Genomic DNA, 13484 nt, shown 5'->3' with positions numbered 1-13484 from the left:
GCATTAATTCAAAACTTTTTTTGCTGTAACCTTGCAGAATACAGTTAAACATCATCACTCCGGCAGGAATCCAATTTCCATACATTTTTTTTTATTATTCAGATATCCCATTAAACTGGAATGGCAGTGAAAAAGGAAATGATCCATGAAGACTGTTGGCTGCTGGCTGAGCAGCTGCCCCACTGGGGACATCATCAGGAGCCCAGATAACACCTCCAAACTGGCCAGTGTTTTATTATCTTAAGGGACCTGGAGCTGCTTAAGCTTTCCATCCAACAAAGCTACTGCACTGGAGATGCTGTTAGGTGAGTAAAGTTCCTCAGAAGTGAACCCAGACCACATTTGCTTATTTGGCAAAAGATCACACTAGACGGCTCGGCTCCTCGAATTTACGGTTTCCTGAAAAAGTACAAGCGGTGATGAATGCCTTTTCCCTATTCTTGTTATGTGCATGTGTGTTTTGGGTGCGGTGGGAGTGCGAGGGTTGATGGAAGATTATTCCAGAGAGACACTGGTTGGAGACAGAAGCATCCGTAAGGTAAACAGGATCTTCTCCTGAAGGTCGGGGGAGTTGCTTCTCAAGGCCCCTACAGACAATACTCTGGATATTATTAACGGAAATGGCTAAGAATAGAGAAAGGGGGGGTGGAGCAAAGTAGGTCCTCTGGCCCTTTACTTGTTTGGGTTACACGGGCCAAAAACGGAATATTATCTATAGAAGAGGGCCTTCGTTAGCTTGCGTGTGAGGTGTGGTGCTACCACCCAAGGCAAGAGATGAATCAAACGGGCTGGGTCAGGATTTCATGGAGAGCGGACTGAAAGGAGAGAAGTTGTGAGGTCTTCTAGATGTTTTTATCAATGGCTTTTTGGGGCTCTTCAGTTTGGATTCGTAAGTAATTCTGTTTTTTTACGTCATCTTCGGACGTTTTTACATTTCATGTAAAATACAAGAGATTACAAAACCTTTGTATTGTCTGCAATCTTCTAATTCTGAGTTGCGACATAATGAATTCCTGTGCTCTCTCTCTGAAGTCAGTTTGCTTGCAGCAAAGATTCATTCATCTTTACAGTGGATTAAAACATTTTATATTGGCTTATGATGGTTAGTTTCAAATGTGTAGCATCTGGTATGATGTAAAATTTGCATGATTTTTTATGATGAATAACGGATGATTTGTGAGAAATAAAATCACTCTTGTTGAAGGCTTTCCATAAGGGTTCTGGAAAGGGAATTATTCATTTGGCAGATTTTGGCCGTAATGCAAAATTTCTCATAATTTCTATGACGTGTCTGTATTTGTACTGTAAGAATTAGTAATAAAACCATCATTCTTATTTGTAGTTCTATATAAGGAAGCTTATACCAAATTCAGTGAATATTTGGCTGAATTATTAACTGGTATGAAAGTAATTGTTCTGCACTTGCAGCATTTTTGCTCGGTATTACCATGGAATGGAATCATTTAGTATTAAAATGTCATTCAAATTATCTGGTGTTTTATATTCATTTTAGCAAAGTAAATGTTAAAATAAGTTTTTGGACTTTAGATTATCTTATGGCCTAAAAAAGGGCACAGAATTGGATTAATATAATTTATATTGATGGAAATGTGTTAATTTCAGAGCAGTCAGAAAGTGGGGGCTTTAAGGTAGACCAGGAGCTGCACCGTGTTTCCAAACTGTAACAGAGTGCACAACATTAATGCTGGAATGCAGTATTAGTTGGTTGTTTGTATTTTCAATAAAAAAATGACATTTAGATTAACTGTTATGCACGATGAGGCATGAATTTTCACTTTGCTTATAGGTAGGGTGATTAGATCCTAAAAAAACAAATATTGGACAACTAGGACACTTATTAGGGACAATGTGGAACATAAGCAACCTTTCCAGCTGTGTCGTTCTTTGTGACTCACTGTTACAGTGTTGCCTTACATCACGCTCCCCTCATATGAAATTTAAAAATAACTTTAGAAAACTTCACTTCAAACCCTGCCACTGTCCTCACCCAGTGTAAAAAAATGAAAAAAGTAAAACATCTTTTCTGTTTTTTTTTTTATGTCCTCTTATCTGTCTTAAAATCTTTTACCAAACATGTTTTAAAAACATTGTGAGCAGGTTGGTGACGAAGTGGGCGAAGTGACAATAACTGCAGCTTTGCTTTCTTTGCTTTTTTGAAAAGGACATATAGATATATTATTATTATTTATTTTTTTTAACCAGTGAAACAGCTTGACACAGTCCAGCACAACTTGCATCACACATGCAGGCATTATTATTCTTACTGCGTTAAATAGTCAAACCTTGACATAGATCAGGTCACAGAAAATGTTGAAAACATCAATTGACAGATGCGAAACAGAAGAGTCAAATGTTACAGAGGTTTTCTAGCTGATGCTGCTATTACATTATTAAGCAATTAGTAAATGATGGTTTATTGCATTCTAAACATAATTATACACGATTAAACAAAGCCATGTTTCCTTTATCTCTGTGATCTTGATGAAGCCTCTTCCATTGAATGTGTTAGATCTAATAGTCATGTGGCAGGTTGACTTTACTTAGAAACCTTGTTATACTTTAGGACAGTCATGTCCTGTTCCAGTTCTCAATACATGAACCTCAGCATGAGTTTGGTTGTTGCCTTGCTCCAAAACACCTGATTGATGTAACTGAAATATTTCCGTCATTTTTCCTTTTCCGAAGAGATGACTATTTAGAAATGTAAGAAATGTTTACATGTCGCTCTCTAATTGTTTTCTATGAATTTAAATAATTTTAATGAGAGTTGGAAACTACAACAGTTAGATTTTACAACCCATCTCTTTAAAAGAAAAAAATGCAGCTTTAAGGACTGACTTCACTCCACCAGCTTGGAAACTTTGCTTGTTTAATGTGCACCTTTTTAAAGGGATGCAATACTGCTGTCAGCTGGGGAATGTTTTTGTAGCGACAGTTCTTACCCACTGGGGGATGTTTTGCTTCTCTACCTCTCTTTATTTCATCCATTAGTGTTCTAATTAGGTTCTTTAAGCGCAAATGGATGAACTTGAAATGGGTAAAAGCATGTTTTAGCCTGGAGACAATATACAGAATATACAAAAGTACTATTTATATTGTGAATATTTTTACAGACAATTATTCTTATTTCTGATCTGTTTAAGATCAATAAATAATATAATGGTATTAATTGGCAATTGTTTCCACTTTTACGGCAACTGCTTTTAATTTTCCGTCAAACATTCACCGTAGCATCCAGATATAGATTTTACAGCAGAGGCAGAGCTTTCGCAGCTGTATGAGCTGCCACTTTAGGAGTCGGTCATGTATCTTCTCCTCCACAATAAGCCGTCTCTTATCTTCCCTACATTGTCAAAAATGATGTATATCTTTATTAGGACCCAGAATTGTTGCACAGGAAGCCAAAAACAAGCCTGTTGTTAGGGAACAGAGGGATGCAACTGCGGGCGTGAATTCTTCTATTCTACAATTGTTCTTTAACATCACAGTAGTAAAATTATTCAGTTGTATGATTAGCTTGTTATGCAGCCCTTAGTTGAAATTATTGTCAAAGGTTTGCCCTTTGGTTGTTCCAAAAACTTTTAAATATAAAGGAGATGCCACATTAAGTCATAATTGGAGGACCAGTCGAGACTAATTATGATGAGAGAGCGTTGGCCAAACGATCATAATGGGCAGAGTGAAGGATCTTCCTAATATCTGTGTTAACCATCAGTATTAAACATTTACATTAATGTACCATCAGGCAGCTTTTATGGTTCAGGTTTAATGTTAACATTTTGTAACTCATTTCTTTTCTTTAGCTTTTACTGTATAGAGTATGAATTTAGTTCATATTTTATGCAAAATCTTGCTGCCACTTCCTACTAAATCATTCAGGTAAATAAAGGATTTAAATCCTTACCATGCATAAAGGGTTAAACTCATTTTTCCTTCTATATAACGGGGTAACTTCAGGTCACTTTGCTTTTCTTATTGTATATAAATCACCTTTTTCTTCCTGTTACTAAAGTTTTCCCCTGTTTCCTTTAGAACAGTATTGTGGTTTATGCTAACCAGTTTGCTTAAAGCAATTAAAGAAAATCTGGTCTTGCTTGATTCCTAATAGAAAATAATTAGAACTAGTTTATTTTTCCAGTTAAATATTTTTGTGTGTTTTTTTTTTTTAAATGATCTTTTGATTTGAACATTTTGATGAACATACTTCTCTTACCCTTTAATAGACTTAGTTATCTTGATTCCTATTAAAAAAAGGTTCTCACTGCCTATAATCTCTCGACCTTATTCATCCACTGATTATTTTCTTTATCAAAATGTTTCAGAATTCAAAACCAATTTATATTTTAAAAATGCTTTTTTACATTTTAAATGTTTTTTTCTCCTTTTTATGGGACAAATTGAGCTCTATCTATGAATGTTTAAATTAGATAAATATGTAGATCATTTATTTAACTGTATGGATTAAATGATTTATTCAATCATTTAGTTTTTGGTCAGACTTGGTAAATTGTCAGGTGTATGTTGTCATGTCAGCACTGAAAGTCTGAAATCTTTTTAAAAGCAGCGTTGATGATTTGGTGACCAGTTCTTCTGTCGTCCTCCCACAGATGAGCCATGATCCCCATCACTGAGCTGCGGTACTTTGTGGACACCCAGCCTGCATACCGCATCCTGAAGCCATGGTGGGATGTGTTCACAGACTACATCTCCATCGTCATGCTCATGATTTCTGTTTTTGGTGGAACACTTCAAGTCACCCAAGACAAGATGATCTGCCTTCCCTGCAAATGGGTCGTCAATGAGACATGCAAGAGGAACTTCAGCTCCAACTTGTCCGCGTCCTTCCCATCGGAGCCAAAAGGGATTCAGTATGATCTGGATCGCCATCAGTACAATTATGTTGATGCAGTGTGCTATGAAAATAGGTTGCATTGGTTTGCCAAGTACTTTCCATACTTGGTATTACTCCACACACTTATTTTCCTAGCTTGCAGCAACTTTTGGTTTAAATTTCCTCGGACTAGCTCCAAACTAGAACACTTTGTTTCCATTTTGCTTAAATGTTTTGACTCTCCCTGGACAACCAGGGCACTGTCAGAGACTGTGGTGGAAGAAAGTGATCCTAAACCAATGAAAATGAATGGATCTTTTGACCATAAGGAGTCGGTAATAAGTGAGGATGTGGAAGCCAGCATTCCAATGATTCAGAGAACAAAGACGCGCTTCGAGCAAGGCATCGTTGATAGAACGGAGACAGGAGTTTTGGACAAGAAGGAAGGAGAGCAGGCAAAAGCTCTGTTTGAAAAAGTGAAGAAGTTCCGTATCCACGTGGAAGAAGGAGACGTCGTATACAGACTGTACATCCGTCAGACAATCATAAAAGTTATCAAGTTTATTTTAATCATCTGCTACACAGGGTATTATGTGCACGATATTAAATTTAGTGTGGACTGTTCTGTGAATATAGAAAGCCTGACCGGTTACAAAGTGTACCACTGTGCTCATCCGCTTGCTACACTTTTTAAAATCTTGGCGTGTTTCTACATTTGCTTAGTGGTGGTGTATGGTCTGATCTGCATGTATACGCTCTGCTGGATGCTGCGGCGCTCTCTGAAGAAGTACTCGTTCGAATCAATCCGGGAGGAGAGCAGTTACAGCGATATACCCGACGTGAAGAATGACTTTGCATTTATGTTGCACATGATCGACCAGTATGATCCTCTGTACTCCAAACGCTTTGCCGTCTTCCTCTCAGAGGTCAGTGAAAATAAGCTGAGGCAGCTAAACCTCAACAACGAGTGGACGCTTGACAAGCTCAGGCAGAGGATAACCAAGAACTCTCAGGAGAAATTGGAGTTGCACCTTTTCATGCTGAGCGGCATTCCAGATACAGTGTTTGATCTGATGGAGTTGGAAGTTCTCAAGCTGGAGCTCATCCCAGACGTTACCATCCCGCCAATCATCGCACAGCTGGTCAACCTTCGAGAGATGTGGCTCTATCACACTCCCGCAAAAATCGAAGCTCCCGCCTTGGCGTTTTTGCGCGAGAATCTAAAGTCTCTGCACATCAAGTTTACAGACATTAAAGAAATCCCTTTATGGATTTACAGTTTAAAAAACCTGAGCGAGCTTCATCTCACAGGGAATTTGAGCGCTGAGAACAACCGTTACATTGTCATTGATGGGCTCCGTGAGCTTAAAAGGCTCAAAGTTCTCCGTCTGAAGAGCAATCTCACCAAGCTACCTCAAGTTGTGACCGATGTTGGCCTGCACCTCCAGAAGCTCTCAATCAACAATGAAGGCACTAAGTTGATGGTGCTGAACAGCCTAAAGAAGATGGTGAATCTCACAGAGCTAGAGCTCATTCGCTGTGATCTAGAGCGCATACCCCACTCGATCTTCAGTTTGCACAACCTGCAGGAGATTGATCTGAAGGACAACAACCTAAAGACCATAGAGGAGATCATCAGCTTCCAGCACCTTCATCGGCTTGTGTGCTTAAAGCTCTGGTACAACCAGATTGCCTACATTCCTATTCAAATCGGCACTCTGACCAACCTGGAAAAGTTGCATCTAAACAGAAACAAGATTGAGAAGATTCCCAGCCAGTTGTTTTACTGCCGGAAGCTACGAGTCTTGGATTTGAGCCACAATAACTTGACATGTATTCCAGCAGACATCAGTTACCTTCAAAATCTACAGTACATGGCAGTGACAGCCAACAGGGTAAGTACAGAGGGAGCAGGTTTTTATTTCTACTGCCTCGCAAAAGCATGTTTACTCCTTGAACCTCTCTGTCTTTTTGCCTCAAATTAATTTCATTTATTTTATTTGATAAACTAATCCAATGATCTGCATTGATGTGAAAGGAAGTTTTGTTTTTATAAATGAAACTGTATAAATTGCTGTGTGTTTGCAGCCCACTTTAATCTAAAACGCATGGAAAAAGTTGTCCCCAATTAATTGTCCTCAGAAATAGCCTTTAAAATAAATTAAATCATGTTCATTTTAATACAGATGTTCTGTGAAAGTCTGAAATATTTGGTCAGAGAACATTACCTAGATTCTTGCAGTTAGATTATGCAATATCCCAAGAAAGGTGAGGAATATAGTATGGAAAAGTTTGAGTTATGGTCAACTTATATAAGAATATCCCAAGCTTTGAACTTGTACCAGAGCTCTGTTCAATCAGTCATTGGCAAATGGGAAGGAGTAGGGAACAACTAAAAATCTAACAAGACATGGCCGTACATCTGAGCTGACAAGCTGGGTAAGGAGAGCAGTAATCAAAAAGCTGCCAAGAGGCCTCTGGTGACTCGAGGAGCTACACACATCCGCAGCCTCCAAAACTGGCCTTTTCGGAGATAAAAAAAAGCCTCTTTTGAAAGGACCTATAAAAAGTCCCATGAGATGCAGTTTGTTACGATGGGCAGATCAGTGAAGCCGAGCACAGGACAAACCTGGAAAAAAAAAATAACCAAGAACTTGAAACCAAGTTGGAGGTTCATTTTCCTGCAGGGTAATTACCCCCAAAACACCCAGAGCCGCATTAAATGGTATAGAGCATAGCATGTTTATGTGCTTTAATGGTCCAGACCTAAATCCATCTGGGAATGTCAGAAAAACAAAGTGGTAGCAGACTTTCTTTATTCAGATTGAGTTTGGGCTTCATTTAGTCACATGAATGAATCTGAAGCTGAAAATGTTCAACTCTAGATGTGCAGTCAGTGCTGGTATAGACAAACACTGATTACAGTGAAAGGTTATTCTTCAGAGGATTTATTCATGTGGGGCAAATTCATACTCAACCAACACTTTTTCAGGCTTTTTACAAATACTGAGTTTCTTAATCTGTAAAGAATTTGTTGAAAATATGTACAAGTTCCTTCACTAGTAAATGTTCACTCATTACATAAGATCGTAGTGAAATTTATTTGATTTTTTTATGACTGAAATGTGACAAAGAACTTCAAGGAGTGTTAAATCTTTTGCAAGTCTTTGCATTTTATATTGTTTATTACTTACATTTGGCTTTAGTGCCTGTGTTTAACTATTTTTATTTCTCTTTTGTACAACTTTTTACACTATGAAACAAAGATCGAGGCTCTGCCAAATGAGCTGTTCCAGTGCAAAAAGCTTCGCACTTTAAACCTGGGGAACAACTGCCTCCAGTCTCTGCCGTCGCGGTTTGGAGAGCTCACCGCACTGACTCAGCTAGAGCTTAGAGGAAACCGCCTGGAGTGCTTGCCTGTGGAGCTGGGAGAGTGCAGACAGCTAAAGAGAAGCGGTCTCGTGGTAGAAGAGGACCTCTTCAACACGCTGCCTGCAGATGCTAAAGAACAGTTGTGGAAAGCTGACAAAGAACAAGTATGAAGGAAGCCATACATACCCTGCGCTTCGATCAGGTCACAGAATGGTGACCCTGAGGCACTAAGAAACAGGATGTGATCTTGTTTCCGTGTACTACCATTAAAGTAAGGTATTAATGCCAGTGCCAGTCTAGCAGAACCAATACGGACGCTGGTAGCTGCTGTTCATTTTGTTTATATTTTTCTTTTAGAACATTCTGAGGCCAGTGCCATTGTGATCGGGATCTTTTGTTTACAATATCACGGTGTGGTATTTATGGCTTAGAGGAGGAAATGTACAGACAAACTACTGGCCAGCTAAACGTAGACTACTCTGCATTCCAAAATAGTACCAGATTCAGGGTTATTTGGGCGGTTTATATGACCAACCAAAGCTATAACAGCAATATTACAAAGTCATCAACTTTCTAAAAGGCATAGAAACTCATCTCTTGTCCAACATCAACTAAGTTGTCTTTTACTCAAATATATGAACCTAAAACATTGATCCGGGTGTTTCAGTTCTACGTTGTGGACCACAGATCTCAGAGGCCTTCAGCTCCACAGGGTTGATTGGTAAACTCTTATAAACATAAAAAATAAACTAACACATTGGAGGTAAATGAGTGTCAGTGAAAGTCTCGTAGAGATCAGAGTTGTCTTTGAGAGAAATTTGATGGCATTGCTACAGCAACATTACAGTCTTATCCCACACTGTAATGTTGCTACAGCAACATTACAGTGTGGGATAAGGCTTTTGGGGCAGATTGGTGACCTAATTTATTTGGAATCTAGATTTAATCCTCCTCAGTGGATCAGCATTAGTGGAGGTTTGTATTAATATAACCAATACTAGGGGCTTGTTTTTCTTGTTTACATCCAGGGCTGCAGCCGTATTTTGATCTTTTAATAATCTTTTGCAAACCAATAGAAAAACATACTTCTAAAATATAAGTTGATGAGTCATATCCGTCTCATAGGAATCCATTAAGAGGCAGGACTTATCTTTTGGATTATATAACAGTGGAAACTGGCTCAGGAAGAGTAGTCGCCTTGGATTCTGAATTTCTGGGTTGGATTCCTGCTTCTTCCTGTCACAGCTCAATGTGCCGCAGGGCAAGTCACTTGACCGTTGGTGGTTTGAGTTGCTGGAATGAGTAGAAAAGCATATTATGAATTCAGTCCCATTACAGTGAAGTTAACCTTCAATAAGGCAGGGCCATGAATAGCATTGCTATCACTAGTATCAGTATTAATGAGCACGTTTACTCACGCAACCATAAGCTTTGAAGCAATAATGAATCCCTCTGCAGATTTAGCTGCCCCCCTAAATGAGCACCAACATTCGCACTGTACTCCCTCTTGAAACCAAATGTTTTTCTACAATTTTACACACGGGATCTTGGAAGTCACTATTTTCTCAATTTCGCCTGTAGTTGCTGACTTGCCCCATTACTTCCCTGCATACTCATCATGCACAGTGCCATGTCACTGGTTACAAGGTCTTATTGTAGATAGACAAAAAAGGGCTTCATTTATTAACAAACTCAGCAAAAAACATAGCATAAAACAAAAATAACAGATGCCACACCAGCAGGGTGCAATAATTGTTCTGAAAAACTTTATTATACATAGAGTGCGTTATTCCCATATAAATTAGAGAAGTCATATAAGGAGACTGCTTCTTTAAAATGTGTCGTTATTACACATTATTTTCTAACAAAACATGTAAGATTTCCTTTAATGAGATGAAAAATAAATACTTTTCCAAAGTGAAGGAAAGCATGTAAAATTGGCTCCCTTAACAGTTAGAACTAGCCTTGAGTTTTTTGGTGTTATACAGTATTTTCTTAAGTGTTAAATGTAGGCATAGGCTGGTATGATTTTCTAATGGTACAGCCCTGAGTAAAAATACAATCATATAACAATATGGTATTAATACAAAAATATAAAGGAAAGATATGCATGACATTACAGTGCAGGATTAAAGTTTAAAAAGGGTCAACTTGGTGAGAGTAATGTTACATTTTAGTTTCCACATCTTAACTCTGTTATATTCCCCTGAATCTAAATAAAGGAATTAAAACCTTAATGTTGCAAAGCAAATTCAACCCAATTTAAGTCACTCAGATGTAAAAAAAAAAAAAAAATTATACCTAAATATGAAATGTTAAGCCCTAGCTGTATAGACTCCATAATGGCCTGAAAGCCGAGGGAGATTCTAATACTGCAGAGCAGTAGTTAGTGCATTAGACCTTTAAGGTCACGTCTCCTAGACATAAGGGGTCATTGCTTTAACTTTAAAAAAGCGGTAAAGATGAAATATGGAGTGTTGTCCTAGTGGTTAGAGCAGTGCGCTTGTGCTCTGAGAAGGTTGCAAGTAGCCGGTTCGATCCCCTGATTTCTTGCTCCCTGAGCAAGACCCTTAACCCCTGATTGCTCCCCAGGCGCCACATAGTGGCAGCCCACTGCTCCCCAAGGGGATGGGTCACAATGCAAAAGTGAATTTCTCCATTGTGAGATCAATGATGTTCAATTATTATTATTGAATCTAAATACTAGTTAGTCTGCCCTTATGAGATTCACTCTCTGATCGTCTTTTTTATTCTTTTTCTTTACCAGCTTTCATCATAATTACACTGTCACAAGTACAGAGCAATGAAATTAAGTCTCTGCATGTAACCTCTCCCCTTGGGTAGCAGTGGGCTGCCATCGTGTGGCGCCCAGGGAACAGTGTAGGGTTAAGGGTCTTTGCTCACAGACCCAGAGTGGCATACTGTGGGAGTGGACTCAGAACCTCTGGATTCCAAGCTCTATGCCTTAACCACTAGGCCACCATTCCCGTTCATGCTAGGACTCAACTGGACACGGTACAGCTGTTATAGGATAGCAGCTATATAAATAAATAGATTAAAAAATTTATATTTATTTCATCCCAGTCCTGTTAGACCCACATACAGCTGATTGAAATGCAACCACATTAAAACCTGCATTCCATAATTTGCTCCAACAGGAGCAACTACTGATAAAACCAATATTTGATGTCAAATTGTATTAGTTGCATAACAGCAACTCTTTAAAACCTTCCTATAGCTTGATAACTGCTATCATGGCCAGAACCAATCGATACAGATAGGAATTTTACGATTTTCCCATCTCCAGGTCTGTTTTCCATCAGCAGAAAACGACTCCAGTCCATTGATGATATGCCTGCTCTTTGTGTTGCTCTATGCTTCATGCTTTGTTGACAACAATAACCAAATAACCAGTTAGTATTTTACACAGCTAAGTTAGATGTGATGTTTTAGGAGCAGGTTTGGTTTTTGTTGTCAGTTTTGTATCCCTGCCTTCTTAAAGTTTTTTTTTTAACTTAAGCTAATGTGTAAAGGTTAGAAAATCTAGCAAGAGATTGATGACCTAACATGCTCAAAACTCCTCTGGACATTCCTTTTGTTGTTCATGAAATACACTCACCCTTTTATGTCGTTTTATGTGATTGTTTTTTTTTTTGCTTGTTTTATTTAGTGTATTAAGTTTTTAAATTGTGTTATAAATGTAAGGACTCTTCTGGAGGTTCAAATATGAAAAAAAGTTTTGATTTCACAAACTTATGCAATGCCTGCAAGTATAATTTTTTTGATAATGTAAAATGTTAAAAAAGTAGCATTCTACACTTTTGTAATTCTACTGAAAAGTATGAGAAATATATTAAGCTATATTCATCTACTTCAGTTGCATGTAGTTGTGATAAATTGTGCAATATGGTGTTTAAACTTAGTGTGGGTAAGTTACATTTTTTTCTGTGCATCAGCCTAGCTTTTTTATTATTTGTAGTCATTGCAGTACATTTTTTTTATTTTCTGGAGAATATTTTTGCACTCTAGCACCTTCTCCCACTATACTACATTTTAGGAAATTCAATAATGGCACAAAAAAGAGGTTTGTATGCTGTTTTTTTTTTTTGGTGTCTTATTTCTGGATGACTTTATACCATAAAGGAAAGTGTTATTTTATCTTTGAAAACTTTTTTACAGACTATTTGGCCCTAGGCCTCTTCAGACAATCACCATTAGCTTATGAAAAATATGTAAAAAGTAATGGTGGGCTTGGAGTATCCAATGCTTTGATGAATCTTCGATCATTTTTTGGTTGTGTGACTTTCCCTGTTTCCACTCTTATAAGTATTGAATAGTTTCTCAGGAATCCAGCTTGTACTTATATTTTCTTCTATCGGTTGTCAGTTTACTTTGTAATACACTAGATTCATGTTAACAAACTATTAGGAATGTTTTATGTACTGTTCAATTTTTTCTTTTTTATATTGAAGTGTTTGTGTCTAAAAATAAAAACTTTTGGCTTAATAATTAACTCAGCGCCTGTCTTTGTAATAATTGTGGGTATATAAATGCATTGAAATCATGAGAATTTGTGTTCTCAACTTCAATGATTTTCTTTTACCGTGGTTCGATGTCCTCATTTAGTTTTACAGAGTAACATAATCCATCCACCCATTTTCTGTCACGCTTATCGCTGCTGGGGTCGTGATGGGGCCTGGTGCCTAGCCCCAGCTGTCAATGGGCCAGTGGCGGGTTACACCCTGGACAGGTCGCAAGTCCATCATACACACACACATACTCACTCACACATAAGGAGAATTTAGAGAAGCTTATTAACCTAACTGTCATGTTTTTGGACTGTGGGAGGAAGCCAGAGTACCTGGAGAGAACCCACGCATGCACAGGGAGAACATGCAAACTCCATGCATAAAGATCCCCGGCCTGAAATTTAAACTGGAACCTTCTTGATGCAAGGCAGCAGTGCTACCCACTACTCCACTGTGCAGCCCGAGTAACTATGTTGCAAAAAAACCAAAACATTTTATTTTTTGCAACATAGAGTAACTTTATGTTGCAAAAAATTAAAGACGTAAAAACAATCCCGAATATGTTTTGCAGGACAGTCTTACCGTAAGTGCTCTAGTATTTTGCGACTTTAAGCATGCTTCTCATTTGCTTGTGCACCAACAAAATACACCATTTTTTTTTTTTTTAAACATTTATTTATTGATTTTAACAGGAGAACAAGAAACATACATATATACACTTACAAATACTT

General features: G+C 38.0%; 1 protein-coding gene across 1 annotated transcript in view; it reads left to right on the top strand.

Annotated features, from left to right (window-relative positions):
* Positions 1-10519, top strand: part of LOC107098964 (volume-regulated anion channel subunit LRRC8A) — an 11784-nt gene extending 1265 nt beyond the window's left edge. Inside the window, exons 2-4 of the mRNA XM_015396872.1 lie at positions 103-305; positions 4629-6747; positions 8119-10519. Of these exons, the coding sequence (XP_015252358.1) occupies positions 4636-6747; positions 8119-8394 (2388 nt within the window). The 5' untranslated portion in view covers positions 103-305; positions 4629-4635 and the 3' untranslated portion in view covers positions 8395-10519. The remainder of the gene's footprint in view (positions 1-102; positions 306-4628; positions 6748-8118) is intronic.
* The last annotated feature ends 2965 nt before the right edge of the window (positions 10520-13484 follow it).

Source organism: Cyprinodon variegatus, unplaced genomic scaffold (genome assembly GCF_000732505.1).
Source record: "Cyprinodon variegatus isolate N-32 unplaced genomic scaffold, C_variegatus-1.0 Scaffold826, whole genome shotgun sequence".
In the NCBI taxonomy this organism is placed as follows: Eukaryota; Metazoa; Chordata; class Actinopteri; order Cyprinodontiformes; family Cyprinodontidae; genus Cyprinodon; species Cyprinodon variegatus.
Note: the sequence above shows the minus strand (reverse complement) of the source record. Positions and strands in the feature narration are given on the sequence as shown.